The sequence below is a fragment of the Semicossyphus pulcher genome, unplaced genomic scaffold, assembly GCF_022749685.1.
Source record: "Semicossyphus pulcher isolate SPU_LCO1_2020_fin unplaced genomic scaffold, fSemPul1.0.p SCAF_11, whole genome shotgun sequence".
In the NCBI taxonomy this organism is placed as follows: Eukaryota; Metazoa; Chordata; class Actinopteri; order Labriformes; family Labridae; genus Semicossyphus; species Semicossyphus pulcher.
The window spans coordinates 22,842,162-22,868,321 of NW_027211615.1; the positions used below are offsets into that span (position 1 = coordinate 22,842,162).

The 26,160-nt window shown below is 40.8% G+C and overlaps 1 protein-coding gene across 2 annotated transcripts; it reads right to left on the reverse strand.

Moving 5' to 3' along the window:
- Positions 1 to 534: 534 nt before the first annotated feature.
- LOC138585311 (homeobox-containing protein 1-like) lies at positions 535 to 22,776 on the reverse strand. Of its 2 annotated transcripts, none has more exons than XM_069657599.1 (10): positions 22,632 to 22,776; positions 19,769 to 20,431; positions 15,485 to 15,570; positions 14,174 to 14,284; positions 11,240 to 11,393; positions 9,882 to 9,964; positions 9,372 to 9,467; positions 7,124 to 7,215; positions 6,547 to 6,630; positions 535 to 4,503 (listed from the first exon to the last, which is right to left on the reverse strand). In XM_069657599.1, exons 2-10 carry the CDS (start codon positions 20,422 to 20,424, stop codon positions 4,360 to 4,362), a joined length of 1,506 nt encoding a protein of 501 aa, XP_069513700.1. In that variant the 5' UTR covers positions 20,425 to 20,431; positions 22,632 to 22,776; the 3' UTR covers positions 535 to 4,359. The 2 variants fall into 2 exon arrangements, with proteins under 2 accessions (XP_069513700.1, XP_069513699.1); XM_069657598.1 differs by having other exon boundaries at positions 7,124 to 7,218.
- Between the last annotated feature and the right edge of the window lie 3,384 nt (positions 22,777 to 26,160).

The window sequence follows — 26,160 nt, forward strand, 5'->3', positions numbered from 1 at the left end:
CAAGAAGCTGTTCTGCTGTTAAACACGCCAGCGTGCAGGATCTTTGCTGTTTTTTTCAGTAAGTTAAGTGTGTGTTTTGGTTAGCGGAAGTGGCTACGGCGGCGCCACCCACAGATCTCTACTGCGCAGTTCTGCCTTGAAATGACGTCACCATCGCAACATGTCAGCGCCTATCACGGGGGCTGTTTTGGCATCACTTTCATACAATGGGAGCAGATGGAGACGCGTCGTCCATCTATATATACAGTCATTGTTAATTTAAATAAAGCGAGTAATCCAAACACTATTTAATTGTGTCTCTAATGGTATGGCAATTGAACAAGACAGAACTCAACATTGTATATTCATACAAACCTAGTTTGAGTCAGAATCCTGAATGATGTCTCTAAGGCATTTTTCTGCGAGTTATTTTTATAAGAGAAAGGTTAAAGGTCATTAAAAAGCTACATTTCAAAATGGAGTTTGGCGTGGCGTTATTTTCAGGATAGGACAGCACATACTGGGGCTTTGTTTTACTTTGATATGGTGTGTGAAGCAGCTGTATGGAAATGTTTTTTTTTCACACCAGCCCCACAGTTGTACATTTGATGTTTGCTAAAAAGGAAGGCTCAGGGGAGGGAAGGTTACATTTTTAGCTTAGTCAACAGTGATTCTTTCTTCAGATAAGGTGCATCATCATTAATCTTTCACGAATTAGCTTACTGCCTCAGACACAAAGAGGGGGGGGGACTGCTGTTCAGCCAAATAAGGGATGACACAAAGGAAAAACACAGTTTAAAAGATAATGAAAAAACAAAAAAGTAGAAATGATAAAGCATGATTAATTTAACAATAAAAGCAAGTCATTTCAAAACTTATGTCATTCTTTTTTGTACATAACCATAACAAAAAAAAAAAAGAGTATAAATACATATTGGTTTTATCTTTCAACCCTTTCTTTTCGAAACACAGGTCCCAGTACTGACTGACTGTATTCCCAGCTTAGAACACACAGAAGCAATAGATTTAAATATAGCTTTACTAGACTAGAGCCTGGGGCTGGGAGCTATTCTACAAGCAGGATCAAGATACCAGTTTATTTCATAACATCACAAATGTCCATATCAAACTATTTAAAAACAGTAAACTGCTTTGTGTAAATCCTGCTTTGTAGAATATTTCCCCAATTCTCCAAAACCATCTCTGAAGGCAGGGCTTCCTTTAAAGCAACAATGCAAACTTTTGGGAAATGTCAAACTACTGCTGTAGAGGTCGGACTTATGTGAGAAAGTCACTACCACTCTCATGTCTGTGTGCTAGATATTTAAGCTATATCACATGAGAGGGAGTGATGTGCTGAATATCATCACGGCTGTCATTCAATCACAGCTGTGATGATATTCAGTACAACATCACAACCTCAAGTGTGATATTGCTTTTTTGCAACAGTTAAACAAGCAGCAAGTAGTTGTAAAAAGTACCAATCAACAACAGACTGTTTTCTGCTCCAGAGGTAGCAGCTTGATCAATGTAGACACCTGGCTGAGGCGGTGTAAGGCCCCCGATCAGACAGCGTGTTTTAGCAGCTGGGGGCTTTGTAGTTGTTTTCAAGGAGAGGCTTTTGGCGCCTCGAGTTGAAAACAACTCAAAGCAGAAAAGCGCCCGACGTCACTTCCGTTTTTTCTCATTGTCCAATCGGATGAAAGGAGAGGCGGGCCTTCTGTCAGTTTACAATGTAACGGTTGAGTTAATGACAGCTAACGATTCTGTGGTTGCCTTAGCAACAGTAGAAAAAAAAAGTGCAGCGAGCTGCTCTTTTTTTTTTAACTGAAGGCTTCAACAGAAAAGGCAGAGTGCGGCGCGCCTTGCTTTTTACAGCCTGCAAAACACGCTCTGTCTGATCGGGCGCTAATACACAGAGTGATAAGTCTCTGTGACGTCGCCACTCATGGAATGCCTCTTGTCCAATCAGATTACTTGGTCAGACTAACTGTTGTATGATAAGCTATAGTATATAGCATATATATAGCATAAGGGGAAACGAGATAAGATAACTGTAGATATGAGAGTTTAAAGTTTGACTGTACCTTTAACTTTGGCCTGATGCAGATAGCACTCTTAGCTTAGTTTAGCACAAAGACAAACAGTAGGATAAAACAGCTGAGCTAGCTCTATCCAAAGGTGAAAATGTGTTAACCCAATTAACACGTTACAGTATAAAAATGGCACTTTGTCCTTGTGCCTTGCCAAAAAAATGTTGCAGCACTTAAAACGATGACATGCCGTTTTTTAAACTCTTTAAAAAGTTGTATGTTAATCTCTGTGCTTTAGAGGTGCTAGAACATAGATACTGTACGCTTTGGGCAGAATCAGACCAGCTGTTTACCTACCAATCTTCATGCTACGCTAACAGTTTCCAAGGCTCTAGCTTCATTTATAATGTACCAAAGTGTGACATCAATCTTCTCACGCAGCAAGAAGGTAAATAATCCCCAAAAACGTACATTTTCACCCTATTGCCCAAATTTGAAGACGGCAGTCAAACACTGGAAAAAACAACCATACAACAAAATTGGTGATCCCATGAAACAGGACCTCTTCCTTGAAGGAGCACACTGCACTTTGCCTCTGCTTTATGGCATTGTGATGATCTTCAGACAGATGGTTTTGGAAAAATTACACCCCAGACAAAGAAAAGTGGAACACTTTCCAAGATCACCACATGAAATGTCTTTGAGTCCCTTCCAGTGGTGCTTTTACCTTTGAGGCTATATAGACAAAATAAAAGCGTTAAAACCGCCTCAGAAGATCTTTTGCTATTCGATTTCCAGTGTGAATTTAAGTCTAATTTGATACCACTGAAAAATCTTCTGAAAGCACAATCTTTAGGCTATTATAAAGAGGCAGCGTCACAGAACCAGTAGTGAATAGCTAAGGGTAAATTTTATCATTAAATATCTGGCTGCTAATACCTATCTTTACTGATACAGGCCTGCTGTAGTGTCCAACCCACATCCGAGGCCCCACTGGCTCAAAGGGGCTTCTCTTCGCGTGAGAAACAACCTACGTACACCAAAGCAGTTAGCTGAAAGTGCTTTGGATGATTGCAGACACAATTTTCAGATCAGTCTTTGCTAAGCCCCTTTGCTTTTTGCTCAGAGCGTCTTTTCCTTTGGCATGTATGACATTGAAAACAAAGCACATTTTCCCTTATTAGATAGCTTAGGTTTGCTTGATTATCACATTGACCCTAAATTAATTCTCATGGCCTTGACTACTAGACATAAGTGTCACTGGGAGACTAAATATCAAGGCAAGATGATTGTTTTCAGCCCAAATGGCATCTGGTTCTACAGAGGGAAATGCAGGTAAGAGAACTAAAACCCTTGCTGCTGTTGAATATAAACCTTACCTTAATTCTGGCATTTTTAATGTGTAATAAAAAGTTTCTTTTTGATACCAGTTCTCAGGGAAAGAACCTGCGGTATGCTGTACAGATAAAGGTGGAGTTATCTGAAATTAAGGCTCCTTCTTTTTGCAGAGGTTTTTATTCAACAGCAGGTCTTCTGTAGAAGACAGTGTTCAGTTTGCAGATATCCTGTCTCGCCACCTCTGTGCAGGAGAAGAAGAGAGGGAAACCCTCGCAATCCATCTTTTTTTCCCAGACCACGGTTGGACGCTGCGTCACTTATGAATTGCACAATGAAGAGGGTTCATTTTTAGGGGTATATAGGTAGGTAGGTAGGTTGGTAGGTAACACACCATGAGGTGAGTGTGACTGAGAACCATTAGAACCATATGTATATTATATATACAGTACATGTCATTTTTCTGAGGTTGACGCTGAGGTTAGATAGACTGAGGATTGGCTCAGACAACCAGGCTAGAGAGGGGAAGGAGAGGGGGAGTGGGGAAGGGGAGAGGAGAGAGAAGAGGTATACTGTGAGGAGAGAGTGTATACAGCGGAAAGACAGAAGTTCCTGGGAGACACCATCCAAGACGAGGACCACCCATTTGGGGATTAAAGGCCTGGATTGCCATCTTTCTTCTTTCCGTGGACCGTTTTCTGAGAGATCAGAGGACATGTAGTGACCCATTTCCGCCAGATGTGTAAATATGTTGGGTAGGGGTGGGGTGGGGGTAGGATGTAATAACTGTGTACACGCACTTTGAAGGAGGGGGGAGGCCGAGAGAGATGGAACAGTTGGCAAGGGGCAGGTTAAGGGACAGATTCAAAAGGTTTACTAAGTAGAATTATTTGGTCTTTTTTCTTTTTTTTTTATAGCCCCACATTTCCCACCTTTTCCACTCCTCCTTCTCTTTCTGCTCTTGACTCGTCATTTCTCACGTCCACTTCCTCCATCCCAGTTCCCGTGCAGTTCATTCGTCCTCCAGGGACTCCGTCTTGATGTCGTTGGGAACTCCTCCGGTCCTGGACAGGGCCAGGATGGTGTGGTTGACCGCAGCCATCTCCACAGCCAAAGAGATGGGATCCTGGTGCTCGCTGTGCGCTGCACTGTCATCCTGATACAAGGAGGGAAAGTAGGAAGACAAAGATCCAAGGTGAAGTGATGTCACAGAAAGCAGAAATGTTGGAAGTTCAGATTGAAAAAAGTTGGAATAATTTTCTATCCGAACTGTATTTCCCTTCCTAGTTTTGCCACCATGCTGACCAACTGAAGGGGAGGAACGAGGTACAACAGATACTGTATACTGTATATGTGTTGTACCGAGTGAGTTGACTGAAAGGAACAAGCAACCCAGCTGCAGCCCACAAGTCTATTTGTAGTCGCTGAACCAAGTGTTGTAAAAGTAGGAGGATTTTTGTTTTGTAAAATAGATTTTAAAGTCCAAATAATATTAAGTATAATAGTTAATTGTTTATATGTACATGAAAACACATTGATGTGTTCCCTTACATTAACAATAGAGCAAAAGGAGCTAGAATCATGTTTTAAGTAGAGTACCTTTTCATTTTGTAATACCGATACTGCCAAAAGGAAAAGAAATATTAATAGATATATATTTTAGGTCATATCACCCACCCTTACTATAAACCTATATAAAAGACACAGACATGAAAAAAAAAAAAAATACCGTAATATAATTTGAAACTGCCAGAAAATTAATAAATACCGTAATATACAGTGAAACCAGCAGAATATTAATAAATACCGTAATATACAGTGAAACCAGCAGAATATTAAAAAATACTGTAATATACAGTGAAACCGACAGAATATTAAAAAATAGCGTAATATAGAGTGAAACCAGCAGAATATAAAAAAATAGCGTAATATACAGTGAAACCAGTAGAATATAAAAAAATACCGTAATATACCGTGAAACTAGCAGAATATAAAAAAATACCGTAATATACCATGAAACCGACAGAATATTAAAAAATAGCGTAATATACCGTGAAACCGACAGAATATAAAAAAATACCGTAATATACAGTGAAACCAGCAGAATATAAAAAAATACCGTAATATACCGTGAAACCAGCAGAATATTAAAAAATACCGTAATATACCCTGAAACCAGCAGAATATAAAAAAATACCGTAATATACCATGAAACCGACAAAATATTAAAAAATACTGTAATATACCGTGAAACCGACAGAATATAAAAAAATACCGTAATATACCGTGAAACCAACAGAATATTAAAAAAATACCGTAATATACTGTGAAACCGAAAGAATATAAAGAAATACCGTAATATACTGTGAAACCGACAGAATATAAAAAAATACCGTAATATACCGTGAAACCGAAAGAATATAAAAAAATACCGTAATATACCGTGAAACCGAAAGAATATAAAAAAATACTGTAATATACTGTGAAACCGACAGAATATCAAAAAATACTGTAATATACTGTGAAACCGACAGAATATCAAAAAATACCGTAATATACCGTGAAACCGACAGAATATTAAAAAAATACTGTAATATACCGTGAAACCAGCAGAATATTAAAAAATACCGTAATATACCATGAAACCAGCAGAATATAAAAAAATACCGTAATATACCGTGAAACCGAAAGAAATACCGTAATATACCGTGAAACCAGCAGAATATAAAAAAATACCGTAATATACCGTGAAACCGAAAGAAATACCGTAATATACCGTGAAACCAGCAGAATATAAAAAAATACCGTAATATACAGTGAAACCAGCAGAATATTAAAAAATACCGTAATATACCGTGAAACCGAAAGAATATAAAAAAATACCGTAATATACCCTGAAACCAGCAGAATATAAAAAAATACCGTAATATACCGTGAAACCGAAAGAATATTAAAAAATACCGTAATATACCGTGAAATCGAAAGAAATACCGTAATATACAGTGAAACCAGCAGAATATAAAAAAATACCGTAATATACAGTGAAACCGACAGAATATTAAAAAATACAGTGATACAGATTTTTAGTCTAGACTAGTATGACGATAAAAATAAAATAAAAAAAAGGAACTGATCCAATCTCCCTTTAATGGAATACACAATGTTGTTGTAAACATACTGCCTCTGTGTGTGGATTTACCTGTGTTGGCGAGGTGGGCTCCAGTCGGTAAAGGCTGAAAGGTCGGCTTAGAGGTCTCTTGTCAAAATAAGGCAGGTCACATGCCTGGAGGAAATAGAATAAGCCATTTATACTATGATTCAAAAATGTCAGCGCAAGTTTAATTATAGAAGAAATTCTTTCATATTAATCCATTTTAGCACGTGACAACATTTCTGAACATATTAAATACACGACTCATTTTGTTTTCACTGCTGATTTAACTTATCTACACAACTTAAGAGATGGAAAACAGGTATAACTGATCCACATATGTATTGTTTAGCTGGAATGAAAGACGTGTAATATGCATCCATCCCTTGGGTTCTCTCCAAGGGATACAAGTGAATGGCTGGCAAGAAGCTAATCCATCAAAACAATGTAAAAAAAACCATATATGAATAAATAAAAAACAGACACAGTACAATACAAAATAAATCATGAAGCTGTAACACAAAAAGATGCGACCTTTCTCTTAAATCAGACTAGTTGTTCACAATACTGTCTGTCACATAACTCTGGGTTTAAGTGTCTTTTGGGATCCTTTATCACTCTCTACCTGCTCTGAGAAGTCATTCCCATCGATGTCATCGCTGTTCGAGTGTCCCCCCGGACTCTGGACATCTATCCCATGACTCTCCAGGATTGTGGCTTCTTGGAGGAAGAGGATGGATTATTAGATTTACGATGAATCACTGATAGTATCCTTCATTACTTAATTTAGAGCAGTGATTCCCAGCCAGGACTACATGGAGAGATTATGGGGAAGCTTAATACATTTGAAAAAATAGAAAGTAAAATCTGACTTAAAAATAAAGACTAAGTGGCCACATTACACAGCTCTGCCATACATTCTACCTTTAAGACGTTTATATTGTTTTGTTTTTTATGACCTTGACACATTTGTAACTTAAATTATGACCTAAACAATATACATATAGTTGAAGGTTCTATTGTAATGGAATACATTATATTGTGAGGTGTTTCTACTTCCATTTTACCCACCTTAGGGGGACTAAATGTTATCAAACAGTTAGTTCTGACCAAGTAATCTGATTGGACAAGAGGCATTCCCTGAGTGGCAATATAGAGTATAACAGCACTGGGCCTTTTCACTCTGTGTATCCCTCCACCTCAGCCAGCTGTTCTGAATACTGTTAATTAACATTACAGCCGACTCTTATTTCACTGGTTGCTTTATAAATTAAATCAAACAGATGAATACACATCATAAAAAGTAGATGTGGTAACCTGCAGACACAGAGTGCAGGAGGAATGTTTTGGTTGCTTGGCAACAACAGTCAAGCTAACTTGTGGAACTAGTTGAGTTGATGGAGCAAAAAGTAATCTGTTGATTACTACTATATGCAGCTTGTTTAACTGTTGTATAAAAGCAATATCACACCCGAGGTCGTGATGTTGTACTGAATATCATCATGGCTTATCTGCTATTCAGCACAACATCACTCCCTCTCATGTGATGTTGCTTAAGAAACAAGTTTGATTTTAACTCAATCCTTTCCAATTTAATCACCAACCCCAATGCAAAAACATATAACTGAATTATAACTTCTATGTCAGAGTGGAACTGTCGATGTGTGTTCGAATGCCTCTGCCAACCAGTCAGGTTGCACTTTACATCCAACAGTATTTCTTACAGACTGACAAGGCAACTGTGTGCCAAACTGTGTGCGTCAGGCGATTGGCTGTACCGAGGCATCATAGACTTAATAGCAGAACAGTTGTTCTGTATTGCACGAGATCATACAGCTGTACCTCACTGGCATCTGAGTGTATATATTTTCAGTCAGCTGTCAACACCTTAACGCTTAGTAAGCAAGAGATCATAAAAGAGTAAATAGTTTAAGTAATGAAGAAATGGTTAAAATAGCAAAAAGTAAAGTATAAATGGTAAAATCGTCAGCTTAAGTAATGACTAAATATGAATTAAATGGATGTCAGCTGAAGGTGATGGATACATGGTTAATATAACTAAAAGCTAAGAATAATCCACTGGCTCCCAATCAACCGACGAATCACCTACAAAATCCTTCTGTATACTTTCAAATCTATTCACAACCTCGCCCCTCCCTACCTCTCCAACCTCCTGCACATTACTACTCCATCCCGCACCCTCCGGTCTTCCTCCTCCATCCACCTCACCTTTCAGCCGCTCTGCTCCCCAGCTCTGGAATTCTCTCCCACCTGACTTCGGAAACTTTACCACCCTCCCCATCTTTAAATCTAATCTCAAAACTCATCTGTTCCGCCTCACCTACTCTCCCTAACTCTCAGCACTGTCCCTCACCCACTCTTAATGTATTTTATCTGGTTTGTTTACTCTTGTTTGTGTTTTTTGTTTGTACAATGACCTTGAGTGTCCTGAAAGGCGCTTCTAAATAAAATGTATTATTATTAATAAACACTTTCAATATTTAGCCTAAAGGGTAAATGATAAATTATGACATTAAGATATTACTAATAAGTCAAACTTCTAGTCATCCAAGTGGTGGGAGTGTGAATGAAAACTTGACCAAAGAAATACCTAAAAATGGACAGTCGAACTGCAGGGGGAAAAAACACTGTAACAATTACCACTTAATAAACAATGATAATACCGGCTCACAAGCTATGAATAAAACTTTGCCAGACGACTAATTAACAATCATCGAGCTACTGGTAGTGATGGGATGAACTCGTACTGTATATAATCGCTGCTAGTAAACATTAAAAAGTCATATTAACACAAAGGGATGTAACATGCAGGGCACAGTGGAAATGTGTGCTCTCTCCTTAAGTCACATTACCAATGTTAGCTCGTCTCTTGATCTCTTTGCGACGGTTGGCGAACCAGTTGTAAACTTTCAGGGAGGTCACCCTCTCGAGATCCGACAGCTTCTTCCCTGAAACAAATCACAGGACCATCTCAACGCATCTCTTGAAAAGAAATAACATTTGAGGAAGTGGAAAAAAGGAATTCATTATAAAGTAGTTGCAAGCAAATACTCTGTTGATCAACTGCAGCAAACAAAGCTGCTGGGTCTCCTAATTGTAGGGGTCAAGCATGCAGGTGCTCCTTTAATGTCACTGCTCTGCATGTATTAAATATAGATATAAATATGTGTACATGGATACTAAAGATGTTGATGTCCCCCTGCTGGGGATGCAATGGTTACATTTCACTGAAGTTGTTTGGATAAGCACATGACCTCAGGTAATATTCACATTACTGCTCATCAGCACAGCAGAAGCTTTTATCCATTACACACAGATTCATGTTTACATCACAACATTTCTACACCGCGGTATACACGTACCTGGTTTCTGAATAACAGCATTACAGGCGTTTGCTATTTCCTCCCGTTTGGCCTCATCCGGGTACTGGTTGTCGTTGAAGTAGCTATAAATAGCAGAAGACAAAGGACGGTGTCAACAAACCGGAGCTCAACATCCAGCCCTTTCCTTGGACAGCTTAAACTCCATAACAGAAAGGCTATGAAACTAAATCCCAGTACCATAATGAATATGGGAGTTTTTATTTGATCAGGACATGTCATTCAACTCCTATATTAAACTAATTTCTCGGACTGTCTCAAAACAGACAAACTAGTCCGTGCATTCTATCCTTCTAGATCAGATTATTGCAATTTGTTGCTATCAGGCTGCCTTAATAAATCTCTAAAGACTCTTCAGCACGTGTACTGACAAGAACTAGGAGAAGAGATCACATCTCTCCTGTATTGGCCTCTTTGCAGCTCCCTGTAAAATAATGTAGAACAGAAATGCGTCTTTCTTACAAAGCTCTTGATGGTCAGCCACCATCATACCTTAAAGAGCTCATAGTGCCATATTACCCCTCTAGGACATTACACTACCAGGAGGCAGGCCTGCTTGTGGTACCCTAAGTCTTGTTTAGTCTCTTAAAGTCTCTAAGAGTAGTCCTACTTTCAAGAGTAGGCTCAAAAATGTCCTTTTTTTTAAAAAAGATTACTTATTTGGCCTTTGGCTTTATTTTTAGGACAGCTGAAGATAGACAGGAAATGTTGGGAGCAGAGAGCAGGGGATGACATACACCAGAGGATCGGCCGACTGGGAGTCGAGCCTGCGATCAGTGCGACGAGGACTGTAGCCTCTGTACATGGGGCGCCTGCTCTACCAACTGAGCTAAACAAGCGCCCCTCATAAATGTCCTTTAGATTAAGCTTTTAGTCATGGCTGGCTCAGGCTTGCCTCACGCTTGCCTTCAACCTGCTCCCTTGTCTTGCAGGTTCCTGGGGATCGTTGTTGTGGACCACCTGCCGCGTGCTACTATTATCACTTTTATATTATCATTATTATAGTTGTTATTGCTAATATTGGACATATTTCTACTCTTATTACTGGCTTGTGATTGTAAGTCTTTATTATTTGTTATTGTATTTGTTGCTGTGTGTACGTCTGCCTCTATCCATCTCTCTCTATCCAACTTTCTCGGCCCATTCAGTCGAGGCAGACGGCTGTTCAGCACGAGCCCGGTGCTGCTCGAGGTCGTTGAAAGGTACGGTCTAGCCCTGCTCTTTTTGCAAAGTATCCTGAGATGACGTTTGTTGTAATTTGGCACTATAAAAATAAAACTTACTAGATTGATTAATCATCTTTAATTCACTGTTCTTCTGCCTCTCCATCGCTCACTCACCTCTCCATCACGGCCAGGCACTCTTTCCTCCAAGTGAAGCGGCTTCCCCGACGCAGGCGGAAGGTTCCAGGGGCAGTGGTGAGGGGGGGCGGGGTTTGCCTCCACTCCATCTCGTCCATGGGTAAGGGAGCTGGCCGCATGTTGAGGGTGGCACCTGGGTAAGTGAGCAGCAGAGTCACTGGGAAGTTGCAAATTAGGATGGCACGTGTGTCGCCACATAAGCATCGAGTACATGAATCTTCATTTATGTTCAATTAAAAGCACAAACTGACAGAAGAGGAAATACTATTAAAGGCTGTTTTCACAGATAAATAAAGAAAATGTCCCCTTAATGAAACAATGCACTTCTCCAAATACATTCTGATAATACACTCGAACGAGAAGCGCTGACAAAGACGTCTCTACAGGGAAAAATAAATCACACAAAGGTGTCATTTGCTCTCAAACTCATAACACAAGCTAAAGCTTAGACGTGTCGTTCGGGCATCATAACCTAATCCGACATGGACGTTTAAAAAAGGCATAACAAGTTTGCCCTGCAACAGTCCGGGTTATTAGAACAGCATGAATGAGGCATCAGTTTCCTCTGCAGCAGTGACGGAGGCATGTGTGTGGGGCCGGGCTGAGCTGAGCTGGGCCGGGCTCAGTCTGGCCATAAATAGCATAGAGCAGTTTCCACTGCTGTGGCTGTTGGCAGGGCTCCACCGAGGAACATGCTGCAGAGGACAAGGCGTGGGATGTCTGCTGCCTGACTGTAGGCTGGTACAGCGCAGGCACACGGATCTGTAGCTAAAGCCAGCATGAGGTCTGTTGTTTCTGTTGTTAACAATATCCAGCGGAGTGTGGAAGTGTGGTTGCGTAAGACGACAGACTCATCCTTTGATGAGACTTTCACAAACGCAGAACTTACGTAAAACTATTGATCAAGCCAAAGATAAGGTCATTTTTGTTTCTGCACATGAGATCTGTCGTTTTTCAGGCCAGAAAGAAGCAAAGTTTTAAAAGCGGTAGATCCAGGAAACAAGACTTGGCCTGAAGTTGAAACTGGACTGACGAAAGACTCTCTGACTACTTGACTCATCTGAAAGTTGTAATCAAAGGCATTCATGTGGCTAAAATACTAGAACAATAATAAAAGACAAACAAAAGACAACAATCATTTGTTCAAAATATTGTTTGATTATTTCAAAGAAACACACATGGCCCAGCTCCGGACTTCACACTAAATGCCCCTCTGACTCACTTGATTGAGAAGTTAAAAGGTGACGTAACATTTTAGATTGTCCTGCCGACCAATACAACCAATTAGATCCCGATCAGACAGAGTGCATTTTGCAGGCTGTAAAACACGAGGTGCACCGCACTGCCTTTTTTGTTGTTAGGGCAACCACCAAATCATTAGCTGTCATTAACCTAACCGTTATTTTGTAAACTGACAGAAGGCCCGCCTCTCTTTTCATCCGATTGGACAATGAGAAAAAAACGGCCTCAAAAACACAAGGCGCTCTGCAACACGAAAGCAGCGCAGCTACGACTACAAAGAAGCCGCCCCGGCTGCTAAAAATAGAGGTCGACCGATAGTGGATTTTTAAAGGCCGATTTAATAACGATAGTTTGTACGAGGAAAAGGCCGATAGCCGATTAATCGGCCGATATCCCCCTAGCCCACGAAAAAAAAATATATATATATATACATATATATATATATAAAACTTTATTATTTACTTTTATATATTTAATATGTATTTTAATCTACATGAATGAAAAACGCACTCTGTCCGATCAGCCCTTACTCTCCTTGGTTTTTCCATCTATGGTGTTGCATCCAAACGCTTCCTCGCATTATTTCTCAGGTGGTTTGTCGTCATAATTTTACCTTCCCGGCTTGCTGCATTCTGTAGTTTTCTGTTAACAGTAAGAAGAATCGACCCTTCGCTAAGCCCTGCCCCCCTTGGTTACTGTTGCTACGCCTGTCAAGCTTTCACGCTGAAATGTAGATAATATGGTGTTTTCAACTATAACAGTGAGATGTTAAGGGAAATAATAGCAAACTTCTGGTAAAATAGTTCCTAAATATCAGAGAGAAGTCGACAGAAAGGAGGACAGGAGACATTTAAAAGCTGCATCCAGAATACAGTCTGTCAGCGAGTGTCGAGAATGAAGCATCAGGCACTCCACGTCTTGACAATTCATGTAAAGGACATATACAGGGACAACAATGTTGTTGCACAGCAGGGCGAGTCAACATATTAATGTTTAGTTAAGACTCTGACGCTATCATTTTGTTTAAAGCACGTCAGGATACTGCTCGCATATCGTGGGCTTGATCCACACACTGGATCTCCTAAAGGCAAAACAGGAAAGCAAGCGGAGACCAGTTGACTGTCTTCCACAATCTTTTAATTCATGTCGACATGACGACATCTCTCCTCTCGAGTTTTTGGCTCGGGAAAAGCTAAAAATATGACCCTTCTCTAAACTTTGAGGATATCTGCTGTCAGTCTCGCAGATTCCATATGCAGACTGCTTCAGCATTCCTCCTTGTTCTGAGAGCTTGGCAAGCCTCCCGCGCCTAGTTACGGTTGCTAACGTAGGATTGGACAGTGGCTGTTCAAGGGAGGGTTTAAGCAAAGGGTCAATTGCATAGTTTTTGGGGGATTTTTGAGTTTGCAAGGCATTTGTGAAGAACTAAGAGCTCATGATACGTTGGAGTCAGTGTGATTATTATTCACGTCAAAACGCTAAGCAAATATAGCAGAACCTCCAGTGACGGATATCATTGAACATTTCTTTTGCTTGATAAGGCTAATAAACCATCCCCCTTACATCCACATTTAAAGCTCTTCAACTTTACTTTATCAGGTCAACATACCTTAAAAACTTCACACAAAGAGGCTAGAGGGATCAGGGCGAGGGGGAAAGACGCTGACGTACCTGGTGTTGTTTTCTCCAGAGTGTACCAACGGTAGAAGGCCCTTTTCTTCTGCTCGCTCAGGTCGGAGCCGTGCTGTAGCAGCCAATGGGAGATCCTGCTCTGGCTAATACCTGAAAAGCAGCCAGACATCGAATTATACGAGAGCGTTATCTTGCGTCGAGCTAGCGCACCATCTTTACACAACCTTTGGAAGAATTCATGAGTGACAGAAGGGAGAACGTTTTTTTCTCTCTCCTTAGTTTTGAAAGAATTTCCTCTCAATCATTTGTAACACAAGCTGCAGAAATACTGGCAGGCACTTTACCTCCTCTGATTCCTAATATATTTTTGACATGTGTCTTGTTTTGTTTCTTGTTTCTTTTATAAAACTTTTTTTTATGCGTCTTCTGAATTTTAATATTTCATGTCCAAAAACTGTTGGCGCAACTACTAGGTTTAAATTTGGTCTAACACTTTGTAAGTAGCTGTTAGGCAGGGAGCAAAATCTATTTCCGAGATACCCGGGAAAACCCACTTAAAGATGCCGATTGTCTCCTTTCCCATTGCCAGTGAAGTATACTCCTGTCTGTCTCTTTTCTGCTGCGTCACCGTCTTACAGCGCCGGAAACAGGGTTAGTAAACAGCGAAGATGTTACAGTGGTTAGGTCTTTATTGTATCTATTACTCATTCAGTCTGTCTATTAAACTCGGCGCCGACAAATTTGGAACGATGTTCAAGCGCTGCTCGGACGGAGACGGGTTGAATTTGTAGCTGAGATGACAAGGAGTCGCAGAAGTTACAGACGGAGCATAGCATCGCACCGGAAAGTGGGCCGAGATTAGCGTGTGGACACAGGTTTTGTGTTCCCATCAATGCCGATCAGAGCAGAGGCGACATAGAGTGATTTGACCCGGGTCTGAATGCCGATTGTAGCCTTTCCCACTAAGCAAAAAAGCCGGGTGTTAGTGGGTTTTCTGACCAGTGGGAAAGCGGTTATAGTTGCATACTGGCCGATAACTGGAGCACAGAGAAACTGTTCAACTTCAACAGACACATTTAAAAACAGCTTTCTGGTTGCGAACTAGATTGAGTAACTGAAAACAATAGAAAAATAAAGTCTGACCACATCAGTCTGTGGTAACAAACCTCATGTGCACGTCCTGAGCGGATACATAAGAAACCAACCTCTTATTTTTTTGTCACATAAATGAGGGGCGCAAATGTAACCATAAATAAATCTGCTTGACGGACAAAGCGAGAGTACATTTTGCAGCAGAAAACAGGTAATAACAGCAGCAGTGTTTCACAGTCTGTCAGTGTTGCTACATACCTGTAACTTGTGCCACCACTGCCTGAGAGATCCTTCTGTTCCCCAGGAACGCTTTGATCTCCTCTTTCACCATGCTGCTATCTCTCCTGCACACACAGCACAAGAAAACACAGCAATGTTGCTTACTGTAATACACTGTGGGCAGCATAATCTGAAGCACAAAGCCTGATTTTACACATTTTAATATCAATTCAAATAACTGTGATTATTTTTTTTACAAATGTAATACAGTATGGTACACCTATTTGACAAAGTGATATCAAAAAGAAATGCAGTCGAGGGAAAGATGAACTTTTGATGATTTACATAAACCTTAAAATGTTCAATGGTGCTGCAAGCTGCCACGTCATCATTCACCTAGCATCAACAAACAAAGCTGGAGTGTAGAATGCTTCTGTGATTGAGGCTGTGCCACTTCATATTCAGACCATTCTTTTAGTATATACTACAATGACCGATCAAAGGTCAGATAATCACATTTTTCATTTTGGGTTTGAATCTATTCGTGTGAAAAAGACTTTCTTTTTAATCTGAGGTGCATTTTGAAGGTATTACTGGTGTATCGTTTTTAATGGCTCCTCAATCTGGGATCCCATCGTCTACAGTCTGAGACGATACAGCCTCTGGGGACGCCGGTGAACGTGCCAGGCGGTAAGCGATTAAACGACTTCCTGTCAAGACTTCCTTTTCCGCGTGCTGCATTGTCACAGAAAGAGAAACCGTTCTCTTGTGATTGACTTGTTATTAACGGGTCTTACCTTTGCCCAAATTTCAACATCATGATGCAGATTTGTAAGAAGTAAAACTTCAAGCTTTGTCAGGTCTGTCCTCAAGAGGAGAAGAAAACTTTTAACATGCTCGTTTGTTGAACGGAGGTCGGATCGATCTGATGCTTTCGAGGAAGCCGGGAAATATGAACGCTGAACGGCTTTCATGACACAGCGTCAAGGGAATTCATCTCAAGTTAAATTTTAGATCTAGAGCAGATTGTTAGCTGTTAGCATGCAGATGTCTGTTTATAGAGATTAATAAGAAGCTAAATCGTCGTCAGATCACGCTGATGGGAGCCGGGATGTCATTACGGCGGATTACGTTCCGCCTGCTTTTGCTTTTCCTCACGGACTGTTTTTCCTGCATACGCCGCAGCCTGCTGATACGTGATTGGTCAATATTACTCGGACTACTAGTTCAAACAGAACGCTTGTTCCCGGAAATCCACGTCCCTGCCTACAGATTCTACATTTCTATTTAAAAAGAGATTAATGGCTCCTAAACAGCGATGCATTTCAGAAACACACAAAGGCAAAAACTACATGAATTTAGCCACAATCAAGTAATCTATACTTCCTATCAGGCAAAAATGTTTCCATTTTAGTCCTCGGCGGTGAAAAAATAAAACATGCACGGACTTGCAGGGATGGAGGGTGCTGAGTGAACATGTGCAGTCACACAGTGTACCCACCCTGCTTTCTGGCTTCCAGCCCAAGCTGTTATACATACCCAGAAACCTACACATGCACAAGCTTATGATGTTCTTTGCTTAATTCCTCATCTTGATATACACATGCAAACCTTTGAAATGTGTTAAGTATTGATGCAATTACTCATACAAGTAATTTATCTGGAAGGCACCTAACGCCACCAGACTTTAACAGCACTGGTGCACAAACCATACAATCACAACATGCTTTGAACCACTCAGTATATACCCAGACAGTCAAAATGGATATAACATCAAAGTCCTGAGTGCTGTGTTAACATATTTCTGAAATGAGAATGCGTCACGACTCTTGACATACAGCATCGATATCCTCCACACCAGTCTCTCTCGCGCGAGGCTAAAATTAGAGCTCAAAAATGCTGCTTGTATCGACACAAGTGAATCAATGTAGCACAATCTGCTGTACAAGAGAGTGGGAAGTGGAGGAGGGCGGAGGGAGGAGGGGGGGTGGGGATGTGCTAGATGCCAACTCAAAGGCCGAACCCCTGCAGAGACGGAAATGTGCACTTAAAAGAGAGAAAAATCTGAAGGGCACAGTGGGATTGTCGACAAGCAGAAACCTTGTGTCACGCCCCCGCTGCACTGAAGAGCTAGATTGCCGGAGAGTCCTACAGACGGAGAGGACGCAGGCTTTTCAACGCTTTTTAACTTCTTGGGCTGTCTAAAGAGGACGTGTAATTTGATGTAGAGACGGCGTGAATGAGCAACGGGACAGCTAGTGCAGTGCTGAGGATAGAGCCCGAGCTTATTCTCATTGTGACCGTTCATACAGGGAAGCTGTAAGAGGGTTAATGTGTAAAGTGCTCTGAGGAAGACAGGGGCCAACATGTGGAATGCGATAGATTATGAGCAGTGAAACTGTCAGCGTAATATCATAAAGGGCCACAGTAACTATAAAGCATCCAATTTAAAACCTAAAGTTATTTTTGATCTGTACGTAATTTAATGTGTCTGTTGTAAAGGCTTCTCTTCCTTCCTTCCCGTCCTCGCACTGAACCCTGAAGGCTTTTTAAACGTCTTTTTTGACTGTATGCCTAATCTCAACAAACACGCCTTTATGCTCGTCTCGGTTCTTTAATTCACCATCACAGGGTATGCATCTTCATGTGGTGCATGCTGTACAAGAGAAATGTCCTTATCACATCTTTCACGTGGTCCTGCTGTGCTTAAGAGCAAACAAAACAAAGCCTAGCCAACGATCTTCAAAAGAAAATGTCTGTTCCAACACTTAACCATATCTGTTTCTTAATTTTTTCAACTGTACATCTCGAGTTGTCATTTATCTGGATCATTTAAGTAATGAACAACAGCTGCTATTCCCTGATGGTGCAGAAACTCACAAGTTAAAAAGGTTGCATGTCTAGTAGGGCTTTAAAAATCTTTTTTTTTTACATGAGTGACCCAATATTGATTAAAAAAATCAAGAGATCGATAATTAAAAATATGTGTAAAAACGTGATCACTTCGTTTCTGAGCTCGCCTGAACGCAGCACGACTCAGCTGAACTACGGCAGTGAGGGAGACATGCCCGGACTCGTTTACTGCACCTACTACGGAGACATCAGTGATCACAGACGGACTCTTTTTTATCGTGTGTGCGTCCATGAATATGTACGTTCGATTTGCACTGATGTTTATGTTCCTCTCTGTAAGCGTCGGCTTTGACCGCAAGTGTATTTTCGGCATGTTGTTAAAAATATTGATTAAAAAATCCCGAGATCGATAATTTAAAATAAGTGTAAAAACGTGATCACTTAGTTTCTGAGCGCTCTTGAACGCAGCACCACTCAGCTGAACTACGGCAGTGAGGGAGACATGCCCAGACTTGTTTACTGCACCTACTACAGAGACATCAGTGATTGCAGACTCTTTTTATCGTGTGTGAGTCCATGAATATGTACGTTAGTTTTGCAATGATGTTTATGTTACACTCTGTTAGCGTCGGCTTTGGCCGCGAGTGTATTTTCGGCATGTTGTAAAGTATGTCTTTCCCCATAACTCTTAGGCTCGTGTGGTTTTGTACTCAAATCTCGTTGAAGCCCAGTTTGTTTAATCAAAACCACTAAAAATCTTAAACTGGAAAAAAAGTTAATAAGCTCTAATTCATAAAATTGTTAATATTGTGTTGACTGCTGTGTGTTTGTCATGTTAGATAAAAAGTACATGATGTAACTTCTTTGATACCCAGCCCTAATCTGTATCAAGTAGCGCTAAGGTGGATTATCAATCAACATAAAACCTTCATCAAAAGTTCCAGCAGAGCTCCTAAATGCACTACAGATTATTTTACTTCTTCTTCCACTTGGTGCCATTTAATTAACCATGACAGAACTGTGCTTTCTCGCCTCACTCGTAAGTGCATAACTGCCAAAACAGTGGAAGTGGAAACTCCAACACACAACGACAACACATTGCTTACAGAAGATGTATAATGGCCTTCAAGGTTGCTTTAACAAGCTCCTTAAGTTCAATCTTGTGTCCTTTATACACAAGAACTTTTTCTGTGAGAGGATAATTAGTAGGATGGATATGATTGAAATGTGTTCGTTGTCTATGTTCATTTCCATCTCATGCAGCAGGAACAGTCTGAATATTAACACTTTTAAAACCAGCAAAAGAAAACACATTTTAATGATCTCTGTAATAAGATCCACAACCTCAAAGTCATACCAGCCGATGGATTTATTGTGGATCTTCATAAGCACCAAATAAAAGTTGGGGAAATGACTATAAGTGAAAAGTTTTTAAAAGTTTTAGAGTACACTTCTCTCATTACTACTGACCTCATCAGCTCCTCCACCTTATCATCAATGTCCAGGTCCTCCTCTGTCGCCTCAAACCCGAACGCTCGTGCCGCGGCTGCACTGTTAACTGGATACCTTGGAGGAGACAGCTTCCCGTTGGGTGTGGCAGCTAAGCTATCCCGGCCATTCTGTGACAGAGCCACCAGTGAGACGGGCGAGGGCAAGATGGTGGAAGGCGGTGGTGGCCCTGGAGGCGGGGAGGTGTCATAGCTGTTGCTAGGAGAAGGTGAGAGTCCCCCTCCGCTACCAAACTGCGTCTGCGTGGCCGTGGAGATTTTGGAGGTCGTGGAAGAGGCAGTAGCTGCAGAGTTATCACCGGTGCTGACCTCGCCGTTGTTGTTGCCGTTGCATGACACGGAAGAGGTGGTGGTTGCCGAGGCAGTGTTGTTATTGTTGAATGATGTAGTAGTATTAGAGGCAGAGTTGTTGTTTGCCCCGCCTACTCCATAGGAGGACGAGGAGGATGAGGAAGAGGAGGTGCGGCGGCCAAACTTGTCACCATGCTCCCGGTCCAGCCGGTCCAGAGTTTCAAGTGCGTGCAGGATCTCCTGCTTGGTCATACCGGTGCGACGCAGCCGCTGCAGCAGATCTATCTGCTCAATAGTGAAGCGCGGCTCCTCGCTGAATTCAGACATCCTGCTGCTGGATGAGAAAAAGACAGACAGGTGTTGAGGCAGATGAGACAGAAAATGAAAGGAAAGAAAACAGTAGATGTAGGGTTAAGTTAAGAAAAGGCAATAAGTGGATGTTCAAGATCTAGGAGGGAAATGGAAGGAGAAAGAGAGATGGAGAAAAGGAGGGGCAAGGAGGAAAGTCAGGGATAAATGAGACAGATGGAGGGATGGCAAAGGCAAGGAGGAAATGAGAGGATTAAGTATGAAAAGACTGAAAAGGAATGCAGTTGCAGATAGGGAGAAAAATGAGACTGATTGGAGGGAGGAGTGAGGGTGAGAAAGCTAGTGGAAAAGAGTTTAGGAGGTAAAGTTGCAAGAGAGGGATAGAAAAGAAGAAAAACTGCTAGAGGAAAATAAAGAGGCAGCAGATAAGAAAAGGAAGACAAGAGCGAGAGATAGAAGTGTGAAAGAAAAAGGGAGGGAGGGGCAGGGCATAAAAAATCAGCTATTTTTGGGAACCAGCAGGCAACACACGCAGAGTGCCAGAGTCACCTTGACAGCTGATGCTATCTTAACATTCTGACTGCCGTTCTTTAAGAGCTACAATATATCCTCTGCTCTGCACACCACCCACGCTGTATGTTTTTCATAAGCAATTTGCTGTGCTCAAAATCAATGCAACTGGAATCAGACTGCGGCAGAGTTTTCCATCTTCTGTGCCAGCCCTACGCTGATATGATAAATGGTTTAAAAGGGGTCATTGGCATTTTTCTACATCTGCGTTATTCTATGCTGCACAAAAGACAGGGGAAAAAAACTAAATGGCTTGAGCGTATGCAGTGATATTTAAAGTTATTATGAAGGAAACAAACATGATAATGGCGAGTGTAAGCCTGTTACAACATTCTTTGAAAAGGTGAAGAAAGACATTTCAGACACAAACAGGGGGAAGTCTCTTTTGGATGGGCACTTAGATACATCACCTTTGTACCACAGAGGAGCTCAGTTATGAACACTGGTGAACATTGACTAGTCTCTTCAGGTATTCACAAGGAAGGTTAGTATTGCTGTAAATCATTATCACTGCAAGAAACCGTGAGACCCCAGTGATATGAGCTAAACCACATTTTAACTAATACAGTCCGACTGGTTAGTTTAAACAGAAAAGCTCAGTTTATAACATCCATGTGTATACATATTACTGTGCAATAGTCAGAGTGATGTTGTGCTCCTTTACAGAGGCTTGTGGTGCAAACAACACTGAGCATTTGAAATCAAGCATTTACAGAGTTAACAATTCACTTTGGCTTAAAGCTGTTTAACTGGTTAAAACGCATTGAGCAGAGGTTAAGAGCTGCAGGGGAGCAAAGATTCAGTCTAATCTAAATTAACGCCCTAAACTAGTTTACTGTAACCCAGAGAAAGATACAGAAAAAAAGTTAATGACTGATCCTACTTCTTATTTCTAATTATAAAGACAAGCGCAACTGAAGTGGGTCCGTGTATGGCAGATGGTAAAGCAAACTTGCTTTTGACCACATTCCTAACGGATTTTATTATCACTTCATTACAGTCCAAAAAAGTTCAACAACTCTTTTAACTCACAGAGTAACAAGAAATCCTATCTTCGCTAAGAAGATGACATCCGATCAATCATACTGGCTTTACAGAGCAAGCAAAAACGGACGCTTTCCTTGACACAGGTCGCAAACATCAGTAAATCAAAGTCAATTCTTGAGCAGTGCAGTTTTCCCATAGTTCGTGGTATCTCTTTATCATCCATGCGATTTCGTTTTGCTGACTACAGGGCCTGCAGCGAGAGCACATATCTGTCGCTCTGTTCAAGGCTGCGGGCAAGTCACTGGTGATGCCAGCTTTGACGCCCTTTGCCCAAAAGCTAACGTTAGCAAATGTTTCTGTGGCAGCAGACGGACAATGCCTGATGTGACATATAATGAGCCCAGCCTCTGCCCTCTAACCCAGAATTATTTCTATCGTTTACATTACAGCTGTATTTGTACTCACCACTCTTGATCGGCATCACAGGGGACGGCTGGCAACTTAACATGGGCTATTTGAGTAGCTCTTGGCTTGTGTAATGATTAGCATAACATGCTAGCCGTGCATACGCTGATACTAGCTGACGTTAGCCGCTGTCGCTGGCTAGCGAACGTTTGATATTAATAACATCACTTTCAGTGTTGAAAATAGCTAAGTGCATGACTTACCTCGGTTAAAGTCGTCCACTTAACCATTTAACTTTATAACTTGAGCAAAGACCCGCTTAGCTTTTACTGCAGCCGAACTGTAAAGCAATTTGATTACAATGCCCTGTCCGACCCCTTTCCAAGGATTCTAATCAGAGGCGAATTATTTGCCTCTCCGCTTTGTCTGTCTGACAACAGCCATATTGACAACTAACACCTCCGAGTAGCTCTGAGGGAACTGTAGTTTTCCGCTTACAAAAAACCTCTACCACGCGTCGGCGTTCTTTAAACTAAAAACTACAAATCCCCGACACAAGAGAAAAGGGGGAACTGGTGGCTCACTGATCTATAGTTATCACAGACGGCGATGCAGTTTTTAATGTGACCACAGTGACTGCTGCCCTCCACCCTGCTGCTGCTCAAAAAACACTTTAGGGTTCATACTAGATGGTAACCCTAGAATTGTGATAGTCTCGCGAGATTCACTTAACTTTAAAGTACACTTAATTATGGGGCAGTGTCAAACCTAAATGTAGCCCAGATCAGTTTGCCTTTAATAAACAAGAGTGATTTAGAGTACATCAAGTAATTTACAAATTTAGGCGAAGAAATCTCTTGCCAGCATTCGGCTCTTGGCTCATTTGCAGAAACAGCTGGTGCGTTTTCTCATGATTTTAATAAATTCAACAGCTATCTATTACAACCTGATCCTTTCCAGCAAGTACCGATAGGAGCCACAGGATAGCTCCCTTTTGTGTGGAATTTGGACCCTTTTACAGGATCACACATAAAAAAAAATTGGTTTAACAAAAGGCATAACAACCAACATTGTTACACCACTGACTCTGATTGGATTTAAGGATTTGTGGAGCAAGTTTATACAAATAAGGCCTGGCTAGGTCAAATTGGCTTCACTGTAGGCTATAGGCCATATAGTCATTGCTATAGGCCTACTCAAGTTTGAGTTGCTCATGACACCAAGCAAAATTGACTATTCATTTCTTGCTCGAACATCAATATTTTCCTAAACTTTACCAAACTGCAACCACTTCAAATCATTGACCATGTTTAAGATATGTTGTGAAAGGGGCCAGTTTGGTTAGATTTAAGAACCAAAATTGTAAATTAAGTTTAAGCAAAGATTGTACATTAATGATGACTTTCAGTTTAACACATGTCTGGGTGAAAAAGAAACAGGAAGTGCACATGTGCAAGAGTTCCACAGATCTAGGGTTACCATCTTGATACGCTCCAGTTGTAATAATCACCCGCCACCAACTGGCAGGCAAAAGTAACTTCATCACAGCTGCATATCTGTCTAGATATTTATAAAAATGTTTTTGTCCTTTGGAAATTAAGTACTTCTTGCCCTTTTTGACAGGAAGTAAAGCCAATTTAATTTCTAAATCAAGCTAAAAGGATTACGTATTAAATTGGTGGTGCAGTAATCCCAAAAAGGAGTGGGATAGGAGAAAATACAATTTAATCGACCAGCTTTGTACAAAGCACACTTTAAGGTGTACAACCAGAATGTCCCAGCCAGCTTTCCTCAGTTGTTGCAATTACATCTGGGTGGGAAAAGTTCTGGATATATTTAAACGACTTGTGCAAAGCAGACAATTTACCGGGGACACCAAACCAGTACCAGCAGATCTCCTTAAGCTTAAGCTCACAAGATACCAAACTTGAGAACATATGCCCTCATAGACATACACATATTTACATATTCTGAGTGCTTAATGTTTGATGATGTGCAGGGGGGGCCAAGCTATTTATTCGGCTGGCTTAGGAGCAAGTCGGTCAGCAATAATGAGAAATTAAAAGAGGCTTAATTCTGGAGGGGAAATGGATCCAGGTGGCTAACTTAGCATGCACATCAATTAGACATAATATTTTTTTTGCTGTGCTGTTTCTGCTTCATTTCAGCACCTGCTTTTTCTCTGCGGAGTTATATCATTCTTTGTACACACAAGAAAGCAGTTTTGGTGGCACTTTGTTTCCTATGTTCTCTTTAAATTTAGGCCTACTGAGTTATTCCTTAAATTATTGTTATGAGTTTTAAACAGAGGTGCTGCTCAAATAAATGCTTACTTTGAAAAGTATGGTCAGAGCTGAAAGGAAGAGGGTCATGTTTAATTTGAGGTAAAAACATTTACAACAAGGCAAAAGTGCTCTGCTTCCCTTGAACAGCAGTCAAATAGAAATAGATAATATTAATGCTGTAACAGTTGACTTCACAGTCATGAATGATACAGGACACGTAGTTCTGATATTGGTTGCTAATGGGGCTATATTTAGCAGGGACTCTATGAGATCTTTCACTAAGAATGGAGCAACACAGCTTTGTGTGTGAATGCTGCAGTTCTGACGTTCTCACACTGCCACCATGTGACCACAATTATCTATGCAATTATTTAGTCTGTATGAACAGAACTATTTATATATGAAAATTATCTTTTTTTTTAAAAAAGGACTTTATCATGATATTTCATGTTCTTTATGTGCTCTAGCTAAATTAGTTAACTCAGTGCAACCACAGCTGTTAAAATGTTAGCAGCCAAAAGAAACCGTGATGCACTCAGGCCCAAAAAGACTCTCTCTCCTCTACCGACACTGTGAAAGGTTTGTTGTAAATTAGCACTTTCATTGTTTTTGGGTACATTAACACTTAAACAGTCCTTAAATCTTTATGTCCATTAGTTGCAAAATTCACTAAAAGCCTTATTTTACCAGGCATAATGCATCAGAGACAAGTGGGTTGGGAGGTGGGGTTAAAAGACTCGCGAGTGAAGTTGCTGTATGGGTCCAGCAGTGAGGAAGCTTTTGTTCAGTCAGCTACTGAAACTAAAAGAGGAAAGGTACATGAAGCTCCTTTGCGCCTTTTATTCTGACGACAGTAAGGGCATGCCAGGCGTTGCATTCGTCAGGCGGCCGCCAACACACCTGACCTTCGTGTGGTGCACGTGTTAAAGTGCAGGCATTGCTCAGTGCTAAAACAATGCCAGTGTCATCATGGATAAACCTTCTGTATCACATGAGGATGAATCAGCATGGTCATCTTTTAAGGACTCATGTCAAAGATTTAAAATTTGGTATATGTGATTATAATTATGTTTACATTAGTGTGAAATTGCTTGAAAGTGAAAAACACCTGATGTGTGTTCATTACTTCTGAGTGAGCTCTTTATAGCTACAGCTGTAAAGAAAAGACACAAAAACAACATGTTGTTGTGGATTATGTGCATGGTGTTTTCTTTACTCTAACATCTGTTCTAGTTAACAATGCATTTCAACTTACTTACTTACTTAAAACTTGGCCACACATTTCAAAGTCCTGTCCTTTGCTTAGAGTATGACAGAGTGTTTCTTCATCAGGCTCTGAGCGCGTTTCCATTACAGGTGCCATGTGACACCTCATTTGAGTTTTTCTTCCACACAAAATAGACTAATGCGACAAGAGAAACAGGTTGTTGTAATGGATTCCTGTGAAGAATAGGGAAATACATAACAGCGAAGATTTTTTAAACTGACATGATGTTGATTTCAAAAG